This window comes from Oncorhynchus kisutch, linkage group LG29 (assembly GCF_002021735.2).
Source record: "Oncorhynchus kisutch isolate 150728-3 linkage group LG29, Okis_V2, whole genome shotgun sequence".
Lineage (NCBI taxonomy): Eukaryota > Metazoa > Chordata > Actinopteri > Salmoniformes > Salmonidae > Oncorhynchus > Oncorhynchus kisutch.
This window is the reverse complement of record NC_034202.2, coordinates 29992903-30020758: the sequence shown is the minus strand read 5'-3', so window position 1 is coordinate 30020758 and position 27856 is coordinate 29992903. Positions and strand designations below refer to the sequence as shown.

The 27856-nt window shown below is 39.2% G+C and overlaps 1 protein-coding gene across 1 annotated transcript in view; it reads left to right on the top strand.

Moving 5' to 3' along the window:
* The window catches only part of zbtb20 (zinc finger and BTB domain containing 20), a 49054-nt gene that overhangs the window by 7565 nt on the left and 13633 nt on the right, over positions 1-27856 (top strand). The window contains exons 3-4 of the mRNA XM_020466085.2: positions 16725-16910; positions 19814-21343. Coding sequence (XP_020321674.1) covers positions 19834-21343 — 1510 coding nt within the window. The 5' untranslated portion in view covers positions 16725-16910; positions 19814-19833. The remainder of the gene's footprint in view (positions 1-16724; positions 16911-19813; positions 21344-27856) is intronic.

Genomic DNA, 27856 nt, shown 5'->3' with positions numbered 1-27856 from the left:
TTACCCTGTGACAGTCACTTAGGAGTCTAATCCTGACTTGAGAAATGGTCATATAACTCAAATAATACTTGAGATAGCAAAACCCAACTGGTTTATCAAGTATAGGTGAGACTTTGTTGAAAGGATTTCAGTTAGGCAATATTCTAGTTTATTTATTTGCCAGTACTCTGTCAATCAGTTTTCTGTGCCAGATCTAAGGTGACTGCTTCTTAAAATGTAAAGTGAATCGGCTTGATCGTCAGATAGATAGGGTGAATTCAACCAAACCCACACTGCAGCCAAGCCGCACCATGGAAAATAACATTTCCTTTTTTATGTCATGTGATTTTTTTTAGATAATATTTGAGTAAAAAAAATAAAAAAATAACATTATTATTCAAGCCATGCATTTTCTCAGCACTCCCCCCCAAATACCACAGTGGGGGTGTTATAGGATTGGCAAACATAGCACTAACACTTGTTAAAATATTTAGTGAACTTTAAGGTAGATTGTCATTTCTCTCATGTGAAGATCTAAGGACTTTGTAACGTACAGCCATTTATTGTTTCAGAATCTATTTTAGCCTGTACGGTAGTGTCTCTGTACTTTCTTTGTGTGCTTGAATTCCTTAAACATGTATTTTATTTGGGCTAAAGACAGGGGCATGTAAATACTTCTCCATCTTACTCTTTAAACATACACGAGGGCTCAGGCATTTCACTGATGCCAGAAATGTATCTTGGTTTCTAATAGGGAAATGGTATGTTTGCCAAAGTGCATGTGTGTCCTTAGCTAACCCTTCTACCCATATGGTTTTCTACAATTCATGGTTAGATCACTGTGTATTCAAAAGGGAAAGTATCTGCAGATGGTTTAAGAAAATAAATCAAATAGAGACTCTTCTGTATCTTTTTGTGGATAATGCCAGAGTAAGTTTATATTCTATTTGTTTACACCTAGGCCTCCTGAAAAGCCTTTTAGGCCCCATGCTAGTGAAAAACACTCTTAGCATAGTGGCCAAAATTGTATGACGGACAAGCCTACAGCTCATTAAAAGAGGCACAGTGACACTGGTGTGCAGTGGAAAAACCTGAGACGTATTATCTACACAATGACATTTGTGTTATAAAGCCAGAGTTGACCCACAGAAGTCAAGGCTATTAGGACTTTCCACACCTCATTGTTAGTTTATTATTAATAGGGTAGCAATTCCTTTTTGGGGAAATAGCCGACAGTCATATCTTTAGATGTTTTGTTTTACCCATGAAAACAGTTAAACCTGCTATTATTAGGAAATCCTTTTTGTTTATGCACAAACAAATCTCTCTTTTCCTAATGAGTATCCACTGAAGAAACAGACGGTCTCTGATTTTTCCATTATTGTTCTTTACGAACACTTCCTGCATGAAATGGATCACGATTATCAAATTATACGGATCATAGACACTTTATAGAAGCTTGCTTCCCAGTATTATTTTTAGGAAGGTGTGCTGACTGATTCAGACAATTTAACATCTAGGTAGCTAACATTTTAGGGAGCTTTTGACAAGTGTGCTTTCTTGTAAGGGTAAGGGAGAACAGGTAACAATGGGGATATGGCCTAACGATCCGGACACACTGTTATTTTTCTTTCAATTGAAACATGTATGTTTCTAAGAATTTCAGGTCTCTACTTGCCTTTACATGTTGTATCAACTTGCATGTCAAGCACAGTAAAAGTAGCTTGTCTTACGTGTTTAATCTCTAATCGATTGTTATGCTGTGTGGGATAATACATGGCAGTATGTTCATGCAAGCTATGGTGGCCTGCTGTAGGACATTTTACACTGAAAGGGACAATTACATTTAGCCCAAGGAAATATTTGGCATAATGACATATACAGTTCCTTCAGAAAGTACTCACACCACTTGACTGTTTCCACATCTTGTTGTGTTACAGCCTGAATTTAAAATGTATTACATGTAGATGTTGTGTCTCTAGTCTACACACAATAGTACATCATGTCAAAGTGGAATTATGTTATTTGATTATTATTATAATTTTTTTACAAATTAATAACAAATGAAAAGCTGAAATTGATTGAGTCAATAAGTATTCAACCCCTTTGTTATGGCAAGCCTTAATAAGTTCAGGAGTAAACATTTTGATTATTGTGATTTTGCTATCCATTGTAAATGTTTGTGGTCTTATGTAGCCAAATTGTATCTATGATCATATGTTATCCATTCATGCTTTTTATATGTTCTATTTATATCTGTACATCAAGCCACACCCAGCCATGATTAAAGACACCTGTGTGTCCTTTGAAACGATATAAACTAGTGACCCACAGTGTTTGTCATTATACCCTGATGAAAACAGCTCGTCTGTTGAAACATTAGTTATTAGGTTATTACATTTTTGAATCTGAGCTCCTAGAGTGTGCGCCTCTCCTTTTCTTTTTCAAGTGTTCTACTCCGCTAGCCAGCACCTCACTTAAACAGGTGTTCTACTCCGCTAGCCAGCACCTCACTTAAACAGGTGTTCTACTCCGCTAGCCAGCACCTCACTTAAACAGGTGTTCTACTCCGCTAGCCAGCACCTCACTTAAACAGGTGTTCTACTCCGCTAGCCAGCACCTCACTTAAACAGGTGTTCTACTCCGCTAGCCAGCACCTCACCTAAACAGGTGTTCTACTCCGCTAGCCAGCACCTCACCTAAACAGGTGTTCTACTCCGCTAGCCAGCACCTCACCTAAACAGTTGTTCTACTCCGCTAGCCAGCACCTCACCTAAACAGGTGTTCTACTCCGCTAGCCAGCACCTCACCTAAACAGGTGTTCTACTCCGCTAGCCAGCACCTCACCTAAACAGGTGTTCTACTCCGCTAGCCAGCACCTCGCCTAAACAGGTGTTCTACTCCTCTAGCCAGCACCTCACCTAAACAGGTGTTCTACTCCGCTAGCCAGCACCTCACCTAAACAGGTGTTCTACTCCACTAGCCAGCACCTCACCTAAACAGGTATTCTACTCCGCTAGCCAGCACCTCACCTAAACAGGTGTTCTACTCCGCTAGCCAGCACCTCACCTAAACAGGTGTTCTACTCCGCTAGCCAGCACCTCACCTAAACAGGTGTTCTACTCCGCTAGCCAGCACCTCGCCTAAACAGGTGTTCTACTCCGCTAGCCAGCACCTCACCTAAACAGGTGTTCTACTCCGCTAGCCAGCACCTCACCTAAACAGGTGTTCTACTCCGCTAGCCAGCACCTCACCTAAACAGGTGTTCTACTCCGCTAGCCAGCACCTCACCTAAACAGGTGTTCTACTCCGCTAGCCAGCACCTCACCTAAACAGGTGTTCTACTCCGCTAGCCAGCACCTCACCTAAACAGGTGTTCTACTCCGCTAGCCAGCACCTCACCTAAACAGGTGTTCTACTCCGCTAGCCAGCACCTCACCTAAACAGGTGTTCTACTCCGCTAGCCAGCACCTCACCTAAACAGGTGTTCTACTCCGCTAGCCAGCACCTCACTTAAACAGGTGTTCTACTCCGCTAGCCAGCACCTCACCTAAACAGGTGTTCTACTCCGCTAGCCAGCACCTCGCCTAAACAGGTGTTCTACTCCGCTAGCCAGCACCTCGCCTAAACAGGTGTTCTACTCCGCTAGCCAGCACCTCACCTAAACAGGTGTTCTACTCCGCTAGCCAGCACCTCGCCTAAACAGGTGTTCTACTCCTCTAGCCAGCACCTCACCTAAACAGGTGTTCTACTCCGCTAGCCAGCACCTCACCTAAACAGGTGTTCTACTCCGCTAGCCAGCACCTCGCCTAAACAGGTGTTCTACTCCGCTAGCCAGCACCTCACCTAAACAGGTGTGCGTTTCTTTTGCCTCCAGTAAAAATGTGCTTAACATGTCATGTAATAAGTTCGATGGACTCACTCTGTGTGCAATAATAGTTTTGAACATGATTTTTGAATGACTACCTCATCTCTGTATCCCACACGTACAATTGTCTGTAAGGTCCCTCAGTCAAGCAGTGAGGCATTTTCCAATGCCTCACAAAGAAGGGGGCCTATTGGTAGATGGGTAAAAATAAACAAAAGCTGACATTGAATATCCCTTTGAGTATGGTGATTTTTAAAAAATTATACTTTGGATGGTGTATCAATACACACAGTCACTACAAAGATACAGGCGTTCTTCCTAACTCATTTGTCGGTAAGGAAGGAAACCGCTCAGGGATTTCACTATGAGGCCCATGGTGACTTTAAAACGGTTACATAGTTTTAATGGCTGTGATATGGTAAAACTGGGGATGGATCAACAACATTGTACTTACTCCACAATACTAACCTAAATGACAGAGTGAATAGATGTAAGGCTGTAACACAACAAAATGTGGAATAAGGTGAGGGGTATGAATACTTTCTGAAGGTGCAGGACATGTGGCTGGTCAAGGTTTTATTTGTTCACTGACTATTTGTGTCTGCAACAGCCTTACACATTATCCAGTGGTTGTGCAAATGATAGTTTTTTTGCTACCTAGCCTAAATCACACTCAAATGTATTGTCATTAAATTTATTGATTTAAGAAATACAGTACATTTTACATGTCGTCTTGTGAAGATGATAGCAGCTAGCCTTTAACTATTTCAGAATTTGGTTGTTGCGCTTTTCTTGACAGTTTCTGTTGATCAACGACAAAATATTTGTGTTCACGATTAGCCTATATAATATAATTTCAACTTTATTTGACCAGGTTTGTCAAATTTGTCTTATTTAGGGACCTTTTAAGAGTCCCTCTGTCATTATAAATTGGTTTATGGTTTAATGGAATAGTAAACTTTTAGTACAACACTGTAGTCATCACAGATTATACAGTATGTTTGTCTCTTGATAGTTCACCCTTGCTATTAGCCTAAATCACGTTTCTATTTTCTGAAACAAGCAATGAGCTTCTGGCTCGTGGCTTCATTGTTGTGAAATAGCTGGCTTTCTTAACAAGTTACCCTTACAACACAGTTATTAATCTATGGGTTAAGTTTATAAAGAGCGTATATTTTCAGATTGTCCGTATGCATCTACCCATTCTGGACTAACAGAAAACAATACCTTTGTTTCCTGAATGACACATACTTTATAAGTGTATGTTTGTGTATGTGTGTGTTTTTACATTTTCTCTATCTCTGATGCAATGTGTAATTGGGACTAAACTTTTCTAGATCGTTACAGAAGCTGCATGAGAAACTGGCCAGCAGGCCATTGGCACCAAAATAAGGCGAGATTTCATCTGCAAGCATAACAATTACAGAGAGGTCAAAGGTTATGAGAGCTAACAAGATACAGTGACACTGTAGGGTAGATACAATATACCCGTCTTCAGAAGTCTATGTTGTGTATGGCTTTGGAGTGTGGTATGGTGTAAAGCAATGACATCGCGCTTTGAATGTAAAATCTATGATTGTTTTTTTCAGATTCCTCATTACATCCTATAGTACAAGTAATTACTGTTTCTCTTGAATATATATGTTCCTTTCCCCCCCCCCCTCCAAATGTAGCAGTTGCTATGGACACCTGCCATGCCTAAATAATAAGACTCTATTTGTGCAACTATCTGCTTCTGACTTAAAGTATTTTAAAGACTGTCCATGAATGGCCAAATGCTTCCTCTTCTGAATGACTTTGTGAAACACCAAACCCAATAAAGTTAGCATATTGAAAGGCAACCAATCATGGGATTCAAACAACATCCTGATATTGACTGGTTTTTTACTAGTACTGTATGTAGTAAGCCTACTGCAAGATTAACTTGGTCAATGGTTTGAGAATAATTCATGGTTGAGCCTCAACTTTGTTTTGAGTTCCGATCTTAATTATTGTTAAGAACATTTGAGTATCATGTAGTAGCCTAAACTTATCGATGTTACATTGAACAGGGGGAATGGAATAATAGAAATATGCTGTAATCGAAATAAGGCCAATCTCATGAACAAAAAGAATTGTCCTTCCTTATTTTGAAAGGCACCGACTGCCACTGAGATACCTCTATTTGAAGTATTTGAAAATATTTTGAAATAACTTTCTATAAATAGCCAAAATGGTTTTCAAATACTTATTTCCAAATACTTATTTCAAATACCCCTAGGAGCAAACCGACCAGGGTTCAAATGCATGTAGTATTTAAATATTTATATTTGAAAATACACTTGTCTGAAAATACATTTTCAGATATTCCTATACTTACCAAGTGTATCTACAAATCCAATCCAATATTCAACTACTTGTATTTTCAAAGAAGAAACAACAAAATACTTATACCAAAATGTCTATGAAATAACCTGAATAGTATTTGAACCCAAATCTGAATGTGGTTACTAAAATCCGATTTGGATATATTTTTCTGTTTTTGCAGCATGAAATTTAGATGTTGTCCATTTTGGGTGGTGTTTTTTGTTGTTGTTGCTAAATGCTAACTACTGTTTGGATACGCTTGAAATTGATTGGTGGAATTTGCACCCTTATTTACGTATAATGCAGGTATTGGGGACGACATCCATACAAGCATTATTATCAGATTTTTACCCCAACATAGTGTGAAATACACAAATAAACAGTAGCCTTAATTAATGTAGGTACATTTTGATAGGTGGCAATGAGGAGATTCTGGGGAAGCCAGAGAGGAAGAGGCAAAGCAAGAGGGCTGACTTCACCCCCAAAATTCTCCTCCGTGAAAATAAACCGTTATCAAGTAGAAGTGGGGATTTTTTGGTATGCAGGTCAGTGTCGATTTTTGTCATCAAAAAATGTAATTGCTAATTTGCTACATGAAGCTTATTTGATCAAATAGAAGTTTTGTCATTTTTAGGTTGCAACTTTGTGCCTGTTGTTCACATGCGAATCTGCCCTCTCATTGGCTAAAATATTCCCACCTCCTCCCCCCTGCTTTCTGCCTTTGCGGAAATTTATTCCAGTCACTTGTCAGTATATAGATGCTCATTTTGGTCGAACTCCGACCTAATCTATGTGCTTTTAAAGTAATAGTTTACTACAGTAGCCTATATGTGTCACATAATCATTTGAGTATTTTCAATATTTTCGATGAGTTCTGTACCTCTATTTTGTTTTTCTTGCAAACAGACAACATTTGCATTGGTCATTGTTGGAAAAAAACTGAAAAATCAGCTATTATGTACGAAATTTTAGCAAATTAACCATACAGTAATGGTGGATTGGAGACTGTAATTATGGAAAATAATTCAGCAATACAGACTTATCCGCTTCAGGGTGTAATTTAAAGTTATTAAGTTATTCTTAAGACTTCATTGTGTTTAAGTACTTTTGAAGTCTGAATGATTTTGGATCAATGAGATTGACAATAACAGTGAGTTAGCCAGCTAGCTGAGTTTATGTTAATGAATTAGCTATCTTATCATGAAACGTCACGACTTGTAAACTAGGGGCACAAAGATGATACCAGATTCTTCCACTTGTATTTCCGACTTGGAAGCTCACGTGAACAGTTTTTCAAAGTCAGACTGATAATCCAAAAATTCCGATAGCACATGAATGCAGCAATATATCCATCGTAAGTAAGAGCATTCAAATGAAATGTACAGCAGGCCTGTTCACATACCTCATGTAGCAGCTTGGTCTCGTAATCTTTGTGCTGGGAATTAGTCCAGAGGTGGAAAAAGTAACCAATTGTCCTACTTGAGTAAAAGTAAATCTACCTTAATAGAAAATGACTCAAGTAAAAGTGAAAGTCACCCAGTAAAATAGTACTTGAGTAGAACTCTAAACGTATTTGGTTTTAAATATACTTAAGTATCAAAAGTAAATGTAATTGCCAAAATATACTTATGTGTCAAAAGTAAAAGTATAAATCATTTCAAATTCCTTGTATTAAGCAAACCAGGCGGCATCCTTTTATTTTTAATTGACAGATAGCCAGGGGCGCGCTCCAACAATCAGACATCATTTACAAACAAAGCTTGTGTTTAGTGAGTCCACCAGATCAGAGGCAGTAGGGATGAACAGGGATGTTCTCTGTTTAGTGAGTCCACCAGATCAGAGGCAGTAGGGATGACCAGGGATGTTCTCTTGATAAGTGTGTGAATTAGACCATTTTCTTGTCCTTCTAACTATTCAAAATGTAACGAGTTCTTGTGAGTGTCAGGTAAAATTAGTGGAGTAAAAAGTACATATTTTTCTTTAGGAATGTGGTGAAGTAATAATTGTCAAAAAAAAAATAGTAAAGTACAGATACCCCCAAAAACTACTTAAGTATAACTTTCAAGTATTTTTACTTAAGTACTTTACACCACTGAATTAGTCCTATTCAATAGTGGGGTTGGCATGTGAAGGAACAAGTTTATCAAGAAGAACGCTTACGTCCACTTTGTGCTTGAGTAGCAAGTCACATTGGGCTCCTAGTGGCACAGCGGTCTAAGGCACTGCATCTCAGTGCTAGAGGCGTCACTACAGACCCTGGTTCAGTTCCAGGCTGTATCACAATTGGCCCAGCATCGTCCGGGTTAGGGTTTGGCGGGGGAGGCTATCATTGTAAATAAGGATTTGTTCTTAACTGACTTGCCTAGTTAAATAAAAAAAACGTTGGCTACACTGCCCCCTGGTGGAACATTAAGTGTTGACATCACTACTGAAGTCTTTTAATATGGCCATTCAAACAAACTACTCTTTACCTTTGTTATCTCATGTGTTATCTCACTGTGTCCATGTGGTGATCAGGAGATACGTTTCTCATTATCTCAAAAATATATTTTGTTTCAACGGCCTTTAAAGACTTACGTACGTTAAACATTTTGGGATGCACATTTATTAACACAAACATGCAACCAAGTGGGGTGGGCTCTTGTGTGGCTACGTCGAAGACACTCATTACTAAGACGCTGGATAGTTAGCATTTCCCATAGGAAAACATGTCACACTTAGCCGCTATGCTAATACTAGCCGGGCATGTACAATTCTGCCGGATAGCTACGAAAGTGCCATAGACAAAGAAGAACAGCTTTAGCTGAGATCTGCATTATGTGCATGGGGGTTTTCCCCACTCTGAACATTGGTATCCATGCACCTGTCAGTATCTCGGTTGAATACTTATTCAATACTTATTGACTCATGACTTTCAGCTTTTCATTTGTAATTCATTTGTAGAAATTTCGAGGAACATAATTCCACTTTGACATTATGGGGGTTTGTGTGTAGGCCAGTGACAACAAACAAATCTAAACGTAATCCATTTTAAATTCAGGCTGTAACACAATAAAATGTGGAAAAGAACAAGGGTTGTGAATAGTTTCTGAAGGCACTGTATGTATGTCACAACCAAATGGGACCTTTAATTTAAGGCAACATCTCTTCTAATGTATGTTATAGATTGATGCATAATGTAACTTCTCAGTAGTGCTTTTATTTCTGATATTTCTACAATGTTTGGTGAGTTCCTAATCTAACATTTTGTTGTAATTTTAGTCAGTCATATCAACAGCCCCACCCTGCCTTCGTTTGGTAATCTGAGGGATGGACCAGGGACATGTAACCGCTGTGACATTCATAGATATGGATGCATGGATTGACAGTGCTAATGATGATTTTTAAACAATATTTGAAGCTATACATTGTTTTCAAAGACTCAAATGACCAAAGAACATTAACAATTGAGTAAGATGACCTTAGATTAGAACATGACCTAACCCTCAGGGGTCGTGCGGGGGCAATCATTACCTAACCCTCTTTTTGTTGGGGGCGGGGGCGGCAATCATCTCATTTATCATTTATGAAATCATCCTCATGTTTTGAGTGGTGGTATTGCTTTGACTTAAATGGCCTGTAGTATTGGCACGTACTGTACCAATCACTATACCTTTATAAACATGCCAATTGTGTATGTTTCAACTTCGTTTTGGCCAACACGTTATTAAAATTAGAAACATTTGTAAGGAATGTTAGGCTACACAGCACATCACGACAATGTGGCCTTATTTTTGGGGGTATTTTTATATATTTGAAGCTGTGTGTAGGTGTTTTGTTAATGTTGTTTGATGGATTTTCTGACATCAGAGTTCATATGCAGACCAAAGGTTAATCAATTAAAACCTGAGACTGAGTTGTTGTTTTCCAGTATGGGTGCATTGAGTGTATTATCAGGTCATTTTCATGTTTATAGTTAATAACACAAGGGCTTGATTTTAAACCACTCAACTGTAATAAGAGATGTAGTACTGTATATTGCTCATTAATTTAATTACCCAACAGAATGTTGTTGGGAGAGAACTGAACATTCAATTGCCAATAATTTATTCAGATCAGAGTGGCATTTGCAGTATTGTTCAGATGTGGTATACAAATTGGTGCAATGATGTGCAATGTAGCTCCCTGCGGTGAATGAATAGATGTAGACCTATGTGTATTTTGTTATTCAAGTTATTCAAATCCTTTTGGAATGTATGTGAAATTATAGAAAGGCTGTGATGAAACAGTGAGCCTGCTGCTATTGGGTTTGACCTCTGTCAAACTGTACCTCAGCAACAATACTGGAACAGAAGAAAAAGAATAAGTCTAAATCACATTTGCTACTCTTACGATATTTGTGACTATAATTGTTTCATCTGGTGTGAAAAAGTTTTTGGGGCAATTTCGTCAGTGTTCAAATACTTACCCTACTATTCATAAGTGTTGAAAGCTGACCCATTTTTTTATGCTTAATTTTTGGCAGTATAAATAACAATCGTGATGAAATGATGGTTGAAGCAGATTGTTTTGACAGATTTGATAGATTTCCTTTTACTTTACAGTTATTGATAGTATTCATGTGCCACAACAAAAAGTAGCAAAACACTGCATGCTGCGTTAAATGTCTGTTTGCTGTTAACACTAAATAGAATCAGAATAGGCCAGAATATCCTTCTGAATGGTACAGTATGCACAAAACAATACACATCACAGATTATTCATCGCCCAAGGAAACAAATGGGTTGGTTCATTTCCATTAAAATCCCTCTGTAGGCTCACATGTATCAAGGAGAAAATATATGCTTGTGGTGTGTATTGTAAGTCACATTTGCATATTCAAGATGTATATTATTCACATGGCTAACATCATCTCCTTTCACAAACCCGCCTCTCATCTCTGTCCTCAACCCCATCCCGCACCCCCACCTTCTTTTCATTTTCCCCCTAGATTAAACTGATTTCCAAATTTGGCGCAGTATTCTTCATGAGGTTGCCAACTAATTAAGGCAGGCTAGGCAGCTCTGATTAACCTGAAGTCAGACTGGTGATGCTGCTCTCTTCCCTTCTCTCCTCCTTTTTTTTCTCCTGTGGTCTTTGTTGTGGCAGCAGGGCATGGCACTGGCAGTCTGGAGCATTGTGTCTGATTTCTAGCAGACGAACTGACCTCTGGGGACTTATTGACAGCTAACTCTACAGAGAGGGACACAGTGCAGTGCAGGGAGAGAGAGCGAGAGAAAGAGAAAGGGAGAGCTGTGGAAAGGCTTGGGGAAGATCAATATCAGACACATAAATGCATTATAATAGTATAGTTTGATTCCCTCTGAACAGGGATGAAAATACAAAATTATACAGATTTGGCAGAGGCATAAGTAGTGGAAGAAAATGGCTGCCTCCAAAAAGGATCTAATTAATTTTGAAGGATCATCATCAGCCCCTTTCGTCCAAGGCAGGGGAGGGAGGAGGGAGACCCCTGGACTGATTAGCATTCACTGCAGGTAGGAGCTGGCTGCTGCTCACCCACTGTGTCACAGCTAAAATGGAATCACTGTTGTGAGTGGCAGTCTGGGCAGCAGAAGTCTGCTTCCCTTAGTCTGCTCCTTTGTGCCCCTATTCACCTCACTTCAATGCTCAGGCAGGTGGATTTACATGTCTAGATTGCAACTGAGACCAGGGAGGAAGTAAATATGCTTGTGTTGTCTAAAACTGGCCCTGTAGAGGCCTTTGTCATCAGGTCACCATAGAATGACACTAACCTGACGTTAACACACTATTAAACCTGCATTCACTGGCTTTTGTAAACTAGTGAAATTTCCCTCTTGATTTCAGCACTTTGTGACACTTTTAAAAAAAGAACTAGAAAAAGGCCCCTTAATGTTCTTTCTACTATTTTCCTCAAGTTAAAAGTGAGTGAGGGAGTGCATACTGTGCGTGTATGTGTGTGCGTGATGAATGGTACTGCTCTATGATGTTCTTTATTATAGAATGTACAATTGTACTTGAATTCAAATTCTATAGGAATAGGTCTGACATTTAGTTGCTCAGTGTTGGGCAATGGGCATACTGTGTAGGCAGTGTACGCACATAGAGGTTAACCAGTGACTACGGTCCTTGCAAGTACGCTTACACATTAAACTTTATCAGGGGTCCGCAAGGGTAGCTGCTGGGATCTTATTGTGATTGTATGGATTATTAGGGGTCAGAAGACAATTTAGGGTGTTGCGTTGGTTTGTTCCAGCTGTTGCCACGCAACACTCAAAATCTTTTCAGTTGCATAGCAATTAGGGGTGTGAACGTTTAAACGTTTAAATGGAGTTGGGATCCTGAACGTTAAGAAAAATCCCTAACCGAAAAACAATGTTTTTTCGCCCACATAATTCAAATCACAGTGCAGTTATCACAAAACATGATTTTCTGTGCTATAGCCTAACTAGACTATATGGCTGTAAAGGCCTGGGGAAAGTTGTGTCATTTAAATAAAACCAGAGAGGAAAAGGCAAACTTTAAGCTACTTTGGTGAATTTGCGAGGCATGCTATACAATTAAGATATTGCGAGATGCAGATTACCAAGACATATGCACACGGTTCTGTCTGCCCCTCCTCTCTCTCCCTCATGCTGGCCAGCCTGCTCTTTCTTTTCGTGAATGACACTAGTGTGTGTTCAGTCTTCGGTCTGTTGCGTGTAGAAAATCCTAGCTTAGGCTATTCATGAACTGATACAGTATATTCGGACCAGTCTAGCGAGCACTGTGTAGGCTACTCTTCGTTGCAGAGTGGGTGGGGGTGTTTTTGTCTCATAATATGAAATTACAGTAGGCTACCGGTATACTGTAGCCTGTATCAATTACCCTTTTCAGATATAATGGTATGTGGCCCCTTGAAAGCGCCCCGGGTACAGCATGTTTGCTTGCCTGTTAGGGCAGGAAATACTACGGCTTCATAAACGCTGACACAAAACCTTCTCTGGAGACATGAACGGCCTTTTACTTGTCTGTAAAGTAACGCCGCTTCTGAAGCAGGACTCACTTTCATCACTAAGCAACCAGACCTGTCAATCCTAGCCTGCCTGCCTGCTGCCTGAGCACAGACCACTCTTTCCTAAAAAAGTATTTTAAAGTTACCATAATTTACCATTAAAAAAACAAACATAAACAACACAGCTGAACATCAATCAGCAACGTATATTGTTGTCAGGGAAACAATAGAACATTACATGCCAGGGCAGAATTCTACTGTCTGAAAAGATACAGATGCTTCTGATGCTGCACTTTTTGAAATTGTCTTAAAGGTGATCAATTATTGACATACTACTGTAGCAGTGTTCTATGTCTGTAAAGGGTTGTGGTAGATATAACTTCATTGCCCGGCCCTCGTGGTCTTACATACGTAATAGGACCATTATTCTGCATTGTGAATTGACGTGGAATTGTATGTTTTTTTTCTTCTGGTTGAAAAAAAAAACAATGCTAAAATTGCAGTTTAAACGTTAAGAAAAATGGTCCACTTGTCACATCCCTAATAGCAATGGCTTCAGACTTATTTCTTAGCATCATTGGAAGGTGTTTTGCAAAGTCCCTATATATAAAAATAATATGGCTGGTGGTGTAGTTGGTGAGGCTAACCAAGGCTTGTTTCTGTTGAGCTGTTTGACCTAAAACCACAGCAGTGGCTCGTTATGGAAACATGGTGCCATTTTGTCCAATATGGAAAACAAACAGCAACACATGCTTATAGCTATATTTACTGTGCCTCAAACTATCATTTGATAAAACAATAGAGAAACAAACATTGTTCATGGCGGGGAACACAACTATTGGCATAGAGGGGACACTGTATGTCTTCTGTGGTGTAACCACAGGCATTTGGTTGTTAGGAAACAGGTTGAAGAGGTCCACATTTCTTTATTTTACCTTTATTTTAACAGGGAGTCCCATTGAAACTAAGAATCTCTTTCGCAATGGAGCACTGCGTATATCCAGGTAGAACCCTTTTGGTTCCAGGTAGAACCCACATGGGTTCCATGTACTGTATAATCCTTTCCACAGAGGGTTCTACATGGAGCCTGAAAGGTTTATCATATGTGGACAGCAGAAGAAATGTTTTGGAGCCCTGGTTGTACGTTAACATTGTGTTTTCTTAGTTTATGATATTTTGTTTTTCCAAAAGGTTGTATCTGACTGCTTCTGTGCATCTACAGATGTAGGATCTTCATTTCATTCAGGATCTTCATTCACCCTGTTGCAGGATAACTTTCCTATCAACCCCTACAAAACCCCTACAAAAATGTCCAATCATTATAATCCACATAATAATTTATATTTCCTGTTGTAGCTGTATTATTTTCCTGCTGTAGCAAACTGGCTCAAATGAAGATCCTACATCTATACAAAGCAGTGTTTAATTACATGAATCTGGCTGGTCTGCCAGAGGCATAGGCCTACTAATACAATGGAAAGTATGCAAGGATAAATAGCCCTTTTTAGAAAAATAAATATCTATGCTCAGAGCAGACTGGGAAAGATAACCAAAAGCAGAGAATACATCTGATGAATAGATAAAGGACATAAAGCATTTATGGAGACAGTTCAGTATTCATTACCGTCACATGCTATGTCTTGTTTGTCTGTTGCAGTCATTACCTTTTGATTAGTCGCTCTTAAAGTTAATACAAGTTGTTTTACTTGATGCCAGTACATTTTCCCAGAGTCAAATATTTGAAAGGTTCCTTGGAATGATTAAAATGGTTGTTGGTTACCCCCTCTACTAATGTTTACAGTTTAATCAAGCTTTAACCAAGGAATAGTCGCTTCAGTAACAGCTAATGGGGATCCGAATAAAATACCAAATACATGATAGTCCTACAGTATGATCATATTCATGAAGATCATTCAGTAAATAGATTGTAATATATGAAAGACACATGGCAGGAAAAGGGAAGACAGAATAAATAGGAACGGTTCAAAGCAAATATGGGTATTTATCCTTTAGGAAACTTCATGATATAATCAGGATTATTTGAATTTGATATATGGAAATTTCCTCCATTTTGTGAACAGTTGTGAGGACCTACAGTACAAACCTGAGGATGCTCACATCGTCTACAGTTGGCCTTTTACACTTTATGGCCATGCACACATATGTATGGCTTAGAGTCTCTGTAAACCTGAGAATGACACCCTGGGTGTCGTTAAATGCCTTTTTGTGTTTCTTCAAGAATACCTTGTGTTACAGTATTTCTCAGTTGACTGTTACTGATCGTAATGTCTTACTATGGTGCTCCATAGTAACCCCATGTTGTCTATTTTAGTATCGATATACAGTACCAGTCAAAAGTTTGGACACACCTACTCATTCCAGGGTTTTTCTTTATTTTTACTACTTTCTACATTGTAGAATAATAGTGAAGACATCAAAACTATGAAATAACACATATGGAATCATGTAGTAACCAAAAATGTGTTAAACAAATCAAAATATATTTTATAATACATTTGACTACAGACCCGGGTTCGATCCCAGGCTGTGTCGCAGCCGGCCGTGACCGGAAGACCCGTGAGGTGGCACACAATTGGCCCAGTTGACCCAGAGGGTTTGGCCGGCATGTCCTTGTCCCATCATGCTCTAGCGACTCCTTGTGGTGGGCCAGGCGCATGCATGCTGACTTCTGACGCCAGTAGTACGGTGTTTCCTCCGACACATTGATGCGACTTGCTTCCGGGTTTAGCGACCAGTGTGTCAAGAAGCAGTGCGGCTTGGCAGCGTCGTGTTTCGGAGGACACATGGCTCTCGACCTTCGCCTCTCCTGAGTCCGCACGGGAGTTGCAGCGATGGGACCAAACTGTAACTACCAATTGGATATTGCGAAATTGGGGAGAAAAAGGAGTAAAAATAAATAAATAAACATACATTTGAAATCACATTCAGTACTGCCTTGGCACACACATATATACACACACACTGTTGCAGTCCTTTGTATTGGAGAACAATCCTTTCACCCTTGTTGCAGCCTTTTATTCAAATAAATCAAGCTCCTGAGTCCTCTCTAGGCCCTCTCAAGGCATGTTGTAGAATTTTCTGGTCTCTCTCAATGCTTTTCTGATAAATCGATGAGATCTTGAACAAATGTATATAGCCTTTGACCTTTGTACTTTTATTCAGAACGGGAAAATATGATACAGTATGATACAGTTTGTGGGTAAATCAGACTGGAATGTGGAAGGATCTCCTTTGTAGGGTGTGGTTCACTGACCAGTAGTTTAGATAACGACTGAAAAGAGATTTGGCCCTGTGACCATATGATTTCTAACCTTGACATATAATTGGCGGTCAAGTGTCCACTAGAGTAAACTGCCTTAAATTGGTCTAGAAGGTTCACTCACTCTTTACCTTGGAAATTATAACACATCCAGATTGCATTGCTCACTTCATTATCTATGTATGAAGGTTAGACACCTACACATTTCTTTCTCAGTATGAACATGTTGATTTATGAATTCTCTCTTTTTCCCCCAGGGTGGTATTGAAGAGACCACTGTGGCCCTGTGGCAGAGCGACCTATGATAGTGGCAGCAGAGAGGACTGAAGGGACAGCCTAGGACTGGTCTTTCCATAGCCACCTTCACCAGCAACCTGTAGCAGTGTGCCCTGTGCCTCATCACCAGCCTCACACACATCTTCCCATCAAAGAGTCATCTGACTGTGAGTATATTTCTGTGGTTGGTCAGTCAGTTGGTCAGTCTGTCGGTAGTTAGGCTACTCTGGCCACTGTATCTCTAGCTACATGGGTGTGTTTGTAATTTATTTATAAATATATACCCAAGCTGTCCTGCTGTCACGGCATGTTGCAGCCACCCCATTTTTCTCTTTCTGATTGTATTAAGCCTAATGGCTGTGATTAGAGGATGTTTGTTTTAATTGTTTTTTTCCCGGTTTTATATATTATAATGCTTTCGATCAATTGTTTTCCCAAGAGTAAATCAAACTAAATGGTGTTCATTAGTTCTTCCCCTGGTTTTGATAGCAAGTCTTATATAAAACATGAAACTAAATAGACATACTGTAGATTCAAGGCTTTTATTTTCTCTGGCAGATGGTCAAAGGTAATCACTTGACCTAAAAGCAAGGCATGGCCATGAATATACATTATACATTATCTAGGAAGATCTTGATGATTGTGTTTAACATTAAAGGGAAGATTGCAGAATTAGGTTGCTGTTAAACATTCGGATTGATTTCATCCTTCCAACAAAAAGTCCCAATACGACATATCACTTTACATTTGTATTTTGAGAGAAATGTATATTTTATCCGAATTTGACCGAGGTCATGTCAGAAAAGCGTTCGAATAAGTGACTTTAAGAGAAGGACACAAGTGAATGAATACACAGCAGGAGTGAGGCCACTGTCCACATAAGACGGTAAGGACCCCCATCATACCAAGTCCAGCATTTCTCATACAGTTACACAAAATCAAGATAAACCTTATACCATCATAGTAGACATTGAAAGTCTATAACCAAACTGGCTAAAACTATTGGCCAATGGTAGCTATAGCTAGCTGCTAACCTGAGTGCTAACGTTACTAACGTTATTAGCAGCAGTAACAGTAAATCCAGGTATAATGTCTAACACAAACATTGGCTACCATGATATCCTGCAAGTTTTATCGACCAAGAAAGATCAGGCAGTACAGCTAAAATAAAGGCCTACCTTGAAATAAATAATGACATTAATCCGATTGGTATTTGACCATTAATTTCTTTAAAAACGTAGTGTTGATGTGGTTGTTGTAGCCTGCTTGCTAGCTAGTTAGCTTATTCCATCCCCAAACACCATGTTAGATCTCGGCGCACTTAGATAGCTGGCTATCTTCATTTTTTATAATCTACTAACAAGATAACATGACAAAACTCTTTGGGCACTTTAGTACCTACTTACCCGATTAGCCTCCATCACCAAAGCCACCAGCCGGCTGTTCCTTTCTTGACGTCAAAGCTGCATTGTATTGTTGGTATAGGAGTTTTTGATGAATGTCATTTAAATTGCGAGAATATTTTATACACTTTTGCATAAAGACCGTTTAGATGGAATATAATCAATCTACGTTGTTAGATTTTTGGAATATATTGTATATCATGCCACTTTTCATTTACGATTGCATAGGAGAGAAGTCTGATTTAATTGTAGTTTTACTGCTATTGCATATGATAATTACAAGGGTGATAGTAGTGAAAGGGGGTCAGGTGCTATAAGAATAAATGTGTGTGTGTGAGTGAGTGTGTGTGTAGGTGTGTGTGTGTGTGTATGTGTGTGTGTACAGTATGTACCCAGAGGGTAAAGGGGGAGGTACTGTATAATAGCCATGGTTTCAAGAACCCGTGTGCTCTTGGTGTGGGTTATGTGGATGAATGAAATTATGTAAAACATATACGATTGTATGAACAGGTGTTCAGTCTTACAGAAAAGCCATTCATGTTTTTTTAAGGACAGTATAATGTAGAGGCTGTTTGCTTGAGGGCTAATGCTAAATAATATTTAGTGATTTGATACTTGTTCTGCTATCAAAGTGGTTAATAAAATATGTTTTTATGGTGAAATGGTAGAAAACCAATTTAATTCATCTAGATTCCATGTGTGGAATGACAAAGCTATTGGATGCCATTGTCTTTCATTGTCATATCCAGTCTTTTCAACTGATCTTCAAATGTCAGCTAGAAAAGTCAAGCATTATTCAACAAGTCAGTTATATATTGTCTTTGTAGCATTTTGTTAATACTACATTTACATGTCTAAGAGGAGCTTTAACATTACATGAATTGAGAGCAATACTGTTACGCTTGGAATATAATGGAGCTTTCTTTGAAGATTTGTTTAGTTGCTGAGCCAATTTGTAGATATGAGTTTCAGGTACAGTTTGTGTTCAGGGCAGCCACAAATCCATTCATGAGGGTGTCCTAAACATTGTCAGACCAAATTTTAGCAAAGGACTCTGGCACAAATACCAGCTTAATTTGTGTAATGTCCCAAAACTGGGAGAGCAGAGGTAAGATAGTTAGGGAGCACCATCACTGAGCACGCAGGTGGACAGCTGATAAACTAAGTCTATTAGTTTAAACCCAGAGCACCACCTACTGGGGGTTTAGAGTCTCAGAGAAAATCTACCACCAGACTTGTAAGATGGGAACAAAACTAATGAGATGGGGATCCATCTTGATTGTCTCTTTCGCTCTATCGCGCTACAGATCCTTTGTTGTGCAGTTTTGTGCAGACATTCATCCAACTACTAACCAGCTAGCTAGTTTACCTTGACTAATTTGATTGTTTCAATATCAAATGCCAACATGTTATGAAAATAAGATGACCACTGAAATGTGAGGAAAGCACATGGGGTGGATGGAGAAGGTCATTTGTTGAAATTGATTAAACTTGGCATTTCTCTGCTAAATATCCTGATTATGTCCCTGCAGTGCAGCTACGTTCCATCTTAAAATCATTATAAAAATTTTTGTATTAGATAGTACTCATCATGTGGCCCACATTTTTACTTTCTAAAGGTTTATTAATTATTTAAAAAATGAAGCCTTTTTTTCTTCTGTGTCCAGGTGACATCTGTTGCAAGGGGATGACCGAGCGCATTCATAACATCAATCTCCACAACTTCAGCAATTCTGTACTTGAGACCCTCAATGAGCAGCGCAACCGCGGGCACTTCTGTGACGTGACTGTTCGGATCCATGGAAGCATGCTGCGAGCCCACCGCTGCGTGCTGGCCGCTGGGAGCCCCTTCTTTCAGGACAAGCTTCTCCTGGGCTACAGTGACATTGAGATCCCCTCGGTGGTCTCGGTGCAGTCCATCCAGAAGCTGATAGACTTCATGTACAGCGGGGTCCTGCGGGTGTCCCAATCAGAGGCTCTCCAGATCCTCACTGCTGCCAGCATCCTGCAGATCAAGACGGTCATCGATGAGTGCACCCGCATCGTGTCCCAGAATGTGGGCCTGGCCGGGCCAGGGGGGTTCCCTGTCAACCCAGGGGACTCTGGGCAGGAGACGCCCCGGGGCACACCTGAGTCAGGCACCTCTGGGCCCAGCAGCGATGCAGAGTCAGGGTACATGCAGGCCACGTCCCAGCAGAGCCTTGAGCGTGCGTACACATCGCTGTACTCCTACTCGGGCCTCTCACTGCAGAATGGAACCCGTGAACGCTCCCACTACGTAACCAGTATGACAACAAGCTACGACCCAGCCCTTAGCATGCAGAAGGACCAGCACGACCAAGACCCGCCGTGGATCACCCGCATCCATGAAAGGTCACAGCAGATGGAACGCTTCCTATCCACCCCTGAGACCACCCACTGCCGCAAGCAGCCCCGACCGGTACGCATACAGACAGGAGGCATTCACATAAAGCAGGAGGCAGAGGATGAGTACAGCTGCTATGGTATGGATGAGTGCACAGAGGACACTGACCACGTTGAGGGTGTGGAGACTGAACCGAAGGGTGAAAGCTTTGACTCAGGGGTAAGCTCCTCCATTGGTACTGAGCCAGACTCCGTGGACCAGCACCAGTACCCCGTGGGCTTTGGGAGGGAAGGAGGTGGAGAGGGGACCCCAGTGCAGATTGAAGTCGATGACTCCTCCCCAGAGCAGATTCATGAGACGGAGGAAGGGGGCACATCCCACAGCACTAGCGACAGTAACATGTTGCAGCCCCTGCCCAACCCAATCATGGCCCAGTCTCTGCCAAGTGCCCTACTCTATATGCGTCAGGTCGAATCTCACACCAGCAATCTGAGGATGCCGCTCACCATGACCAGCAACACCCAGGTAATGGGCATGGCTGGCAACTCCTACCTGCCCACTCTGTTTCCCACACAGTCGGCCAGCAACAACAAGCCCTTCCTCTTCAGCCTGCAGCAACCCATGGGAGGCCAGCAGCCCCAGTTTGTGTCCGGGCCTACCCCTAGTATGCCCCCATTCCCTCAGCAATTGACGGTACAGCAACAGGCAGCGCGGGAACAGCAACAGGCGGCCTCGATGGGACAGGGGGAGAAGAAGCCCTATGAGTGCACTCTCTGCACTAAAACCTTTACTGCTAAACAGAACTACGTCAAACACATGTTTGTGCACACTGGTGAGTACACTGGCTCCGTTTCAAATCATTTCCCTATACATTTGCAAACATAAAAGACAAACACAATGAATCATTATTTTAGTTTAGATGTAGCAATGGATTTTTTAAAAACTAGGCTGAGACAAGGTCTCTTTCACAGATGAGCCCTCTATACACATCAATACACATTAAACACATCAATAACACATCAATATACACTATACACATCAATATATACATCACTATAAACTATACACATCAATATAAACTATACACATCAATATACACTATACACATATTATACACTATACACATCAATATACACTATACACATCAATATACACTATACACATCAATATACACTATACACATCAATATACACTATACACATCAATATACACACCAATATACACTATACACATCAATATAGATATCACTATAAACTATACACATCAATATACACATCAATATACACTATACACATCAATATACACTATACACATCAATATACACACCAATATACACTATACACATCAATATAGATATCACTATAAACTATACACATCAATATACACATCAATATACACTATACAAATCAATGTACACATCAATATACATTATACACATCAATATGCACTGTACAAATCAATATACATATCACAATAGAATATACACATCAATATATACATTAATATACACTATACAGATCAATATATAAACCAATATACACAACACTATACACATCAATACACATATCAATATACACTATACACATCAATATTCACATCAATGTACACTATAGACATCAATACACACTATACACATCACTATGCACATCAATATACACTATACACATAAATATACACGTCAATATACACATTAATATACACGTCAATGTACAAACCAATATACACTATACACATCACTATACACAGATATGTATACACTATACCCTTCACTCTGCACAGCAATATACACTAAACACATCAAAATGAACATCAACGTGCACTATAAGCATCAATATACACTATATACATCACTATACACATCAATATACATATTAATATACACTATACACATCAATATACACTATACACATCAATATACAAACCAATATACACAATACACTACACTATACAAATCAATAAACACTATACACATCTATATAGACACACATCACTAGACACTAAACACATCACTATACACTATACACATCACTATACACCAATATTCACATCAATATACACTATACACATCAATATACACATCACTACACTAAACACATCACATCACATCAATATACACTATACACATCAATATTCACATCAATTTATACTATACACTATACACATCGAAATATACAAAACTATACACATCAATATATACATTAATATACACTATACACATCAATATACACAATACACTACACACATTAATATACATATCAATATACACTATACACATCAATATGCACATCAATATACACATCGCTGAACACTACACATCAATATACACTATACACATCAATGTACACATGAATATACACATCACTATACACAACACTATACATTAATTTACACATCAATATATAAACCAATATAAACTACACTATACACATCAATTCACACATCAATATAAACATCACTATACACTAAACACATTAATATATACATGAATATACACTATACACATCAATAACAGACCATTATACACTATACACATCAATATACACAGAAATGTACTCTATACAAATCAATATACACTATACACATCAATATACACTATACACATCCCTATACACATCAATATACACAAAAAATATCAATATACACATCAGCATATGCTGGGGAGGCAGGTAGCCTAGTGGTTAGAGCACTGGGCCAGTAACCAAAAGGTTGCTGGATCAAATCCCTGAGCTGACAAGGTAGAAATCTGTTGTTCTGCCCCTGAGCAAGGCAGTTAACTTGTTCCCTGGGGGCAGAAGATGTGGATGGCAGCCCCCTGCGTCTCTCTGATTCAGAGAGTTTAATGCGGAAGACACATTTCAGTTGAAGGCATTCAGATGTACAAGTGACTAGGTATCCCCCTTTCCCTTATACACTACACTAGTACACTAGTACACTAGTACACCAGTATACACTAGAAACATCAATATACCCTCCACTAATATTGTCAGCCTTGGTAAATAGGAGCAAAACAGGCTGTGAAAATCTTTTCTTTATTGTTTATCTTCTTGATCTTTCATTCATTTATTTTTTAAGTAAAATAAGTAAAATAATTATCATGAAACAAATATTTTTCTCAAATATATGTGTGCCACAATTGTTGGCACCCCTTCATTCAATACTTTGTGCAACCTCCCTTTGCCAAGATAACAGCTCTGAGTCTTCCCCTATAATGCATAATGAGGTTGTAGAACACATGGCAAGGGATTTGAGACCAATCCCTCCATACAGAATTTCTCCAGATCCTTTAGATTCCAAGGTCCACGCTTGTGGACTCTCCTCTTCAGCTCATCCCACAGGTTTTCTATGGGGTTTAGGTCAGGGGACTGGGATGGCATGGCAAAACCTTGATTCTGTGGTCAGTGAAACATTTTAGTGTTGATTTTTGAGGTGTGCTTTGGATCATTTTCCTGCTGGAAGATCCAACCATGTCCAGTTTAAGCTTCCTAGCAGAGGCAGTCCGGTTTAGATTTAATATCTGCTGGTACTTGATGGAGTCCATGATATCATGTATCCTAGCAAGTTGTCCAGAGCCTTTGGAAGAAAAACAGCCCCACAAAATCAAATATCCACCACCATACTTCACAGTGGGGAGGAGGTACTTTTCTGCATGGCTATCTTTCTGTCTACGCTAAACCCACCTCTGGTGTTTGTTTCCAAAACTCTCTATTTTGGTCTCATCTTACCATAGAACCCGGTCCCATTGAAAGTTCCAGTAACGTTTGGCAAACTGTAGGCGCCTGAGTTTGTTGTTTGATGACAGCAAAGGCTTTTTTTATGGCAACCCTCCCAAACAACTTCTGGTTATGTATATGGCGTCTGATTGTAGTTTTGGAGACTTTCTGACCCCAAGACCCAACTAACATCTGCAATTCTCCAGCTGTGATCCTTGGAGATTTTTGGGCCACTCAAACCACCCTCCTCACTGTGCAAGGTGTCAATATAGACACACATCCTATATACAATATACACATCAATATACACTATACACATCAGCATACACTATACACATCAATATACACTATTCACATCAATATACACTATACACATCAATTTACACTATACACATCAATTTACACTATACACATCCCTATACACATCAATATACACTAAAAACATCAATATACACATCAGCATATGCTGGGGCGGCAGGAAGCCTAGTGGTTAGAGTGTTGGGCCAGTAACCGAAAGGTGACAAAGTAGAAATCTGTCGTTCTGCTCCTGAGCAAGGCAGTTAACCTGTTCCCTGGGGGCAGAAGACGTGGATGGCAGCCCCCTGCGTCTCTCTGATTCAGAGAGTTTAATGCGGAAAGACACATTTAACTTGAAGGCATTCAGATGTACAAGTGACTAGGTATCCCCCTTTCCCTTATACACATCAATATACACAACACTACACTATACACATCAATATACACAAATATACACTATATATATAAATATACACTATACACATCAATATACACTATACACATCAATATACAAACCAATATACACTATTTACATCAATATACAGATCAATATACAGTACCAGTCAAAACTCTTGGCATTCTCTCAACCAGCTTCACCTGGAATGCTTTTCCAACAGTCTTGAAGGAGTTCCTTCACTCGGCGGTCCAACTCATTCCAAAACATCTCAATTGGGTTGATTGTGGCCAGGATTGGCGGCCAGGTCATCTGATGCAGCACTCCATTCCACAAATGAACTTTTAACAAAGCACACCTGTTAATTTAAATTAATTCCAGATGACTACCTCATGAAGCTGCTTGAGTGAATGCCAAGAGTGTGCAGAGCTGTCATCAAGGCAAAGGGTGGCTACTTTGAAGAATCTCAAATATAAATGATTTGTTTAACCTCTCTGGGATATAGGGGACGCTTGCGTCCCACTTGGCCAATAGCCAGGGAAAATGCAGAGCGCCAAATTCAAATACAATACTATAAAAATCAAACTTTCATTACATCACACGTAAGATACTAAATTACAGCTACACTCGTTGTGAATCCAGCCAACATGTCAGATTTCAAAAAGGCTTTTTGGCGAAAGCATAAGATGCTATTATCTGATGATAGCACAACAGTAAACAAAGAGCGAAAGCATATTTCAAACCTGCAGGCACTACACAAAACGCAGAAATAAAATATAAATCATGCCTTACCTTTGATGAGCTTATTTTGTTGGCACTCCAATATGTCCCATAAACATCACAAATGGTCCTTTTGTTCGAGTAATTCCGTCGATAATATATCCAAAATGTCCATTTATTTGGTGCTTTTGATCCAGAAAAACACCGGTTACAACTTGCGCAACGTCACTACAAAATATCTCAAAAGTTACCTGTAAACTTTGCCAAAACTACAAAACTACTATACAACTACTATACAAAATATCTCAAAAGTTACCTGTAAACTTTGCCAAAACTACTATTACAAACTACTTTTGTAATACAACTTTAGGTATTTTAAAACGTCAATAATCAATCAAATTGAATACTGGACCATCTGTGTTCAATACAGGAAGACAACAAACTCACGCTGCTTTTCAAGTCATGCTCCTCTCTCAAAAAGTTGACTTCAAATGACACTCATTCAAGATGGCCGTACTTCTTCATTTCACAAAGGAATAACCTCAACCAATTTCTAAAGACTGGTGACATCCAGTGGAAGCGGTAGGAACTGCAAACAAGTCCCGTAGAAATCTAGTTTCCCAATGAAAACACATTGAATAGACAGTGACCTCAAAAAAAAAATCTGAATGATTTGTCCTCTGGGTTTTGCCTGCTACATAAGTTCTGTTATACTCACAGACATGATTCAAACAGTTTTAGAAACTTCCGTGTTTTCTATCCAAATCTACTAATAATATGCATATCTTATATTCTGGGGATGAGAAGCAGGAAGTTGAAATTGGGCACGCTATTTATCCAAAAGTGAAAATGCTGCCCCCTATCCCGAAGAAGTGAACACTTTTTTGGTTACTACATGATTCCATATGTGTTTTTTCATAGTTTTGATGTCTAAACTATTATTCTACAATGTAGAAAATAGTAAAAATAAAGAAAAACCCTTGAATGAGTAGGTGTGACCAAACGCTTGACTGGTACTGTACATAAGGGATAATCAACGAGGGGCTATGCGTTCTCATTTGTAAATGAGTGTTGGAGCGCGCCCCTGGTCGTAAAAAAATGAAAATGGTGCCGTCTGGTTTGCTTAATATAAGGAATTTGAAATTATTTATACTTTTGATAGGTATATTTTAGCAATTCCATTTACTTTTGATATAAAACCAAATACTTTTAGACTTTTACTCAAGTATAATTTTACTGGGTGACTTTCACTTTTACTTGAGTCATTTTCTGTTAATTAAGGTATCTTTACTTTTACTCAAGTATGACAATTGGTTACTTTTTCCACCACTAATGAAAATCGAATTCAACAATACCAATACTGTTTTCAATTTGACTTTTGCTTTCAAAAGCAGCTCAAACAAAACATGTCAAAATGAACTAAGGCACCTCTGGGGTTTTTGGTATATGGCCAAAAGGCTGTACTTTCACTGCTTTCATTGCAAAAGGCTGTACTTTCACTGCTTTCACTGCAAAAGGCTGTACTTTCACTGCTTTCACTGCAAAAGGCTGTACTTTGGCACGACGCATCTCGGTGTATATTGGCCATATACCACACCCCCCCCCTCAAGCCTTATTGCTTAAATATACACTATACACTATACACATCAATATACACTATACACATCACTATACACATCAATATACATTATATACATCAATATACACTATACATGTCAATATACACATCAATATACACTATACACATCACTATACACATCAATATACACATCAATATACATTATATACATCAATATACACTATACACATCAATATACACTATACATGTCAATATACACATCAATATACACTATACACATCAATATACCCATCAATATACACAACAATATTCACACAAAAAGCATCAGTACAAAGGTCCTCAATCACCCTTTTTTAATTCCCTCCTAATAAATGTGTATTTTGTTTAGATGCTTGATGTATATGGGTTATTTCTTGATGGATGGATGGCTGACTCTGATTCAGAGGGGTTGGGTTAAATGCGGAAGAAACGTTTCAGTTTCTTGAATGCATTCAGTTGTACGACTGACTAGGTATCCCCCTTTCCCTTTATACAGTATATTTGTTTTCTGTGCATGAAAGAAGTAGTGATTATCAAGGATTGACATTAAAGGTTGTGCTACTGGCCAGGCAAGTGAACTTTCTGGTTTCTTCCCTTATGGAAGGA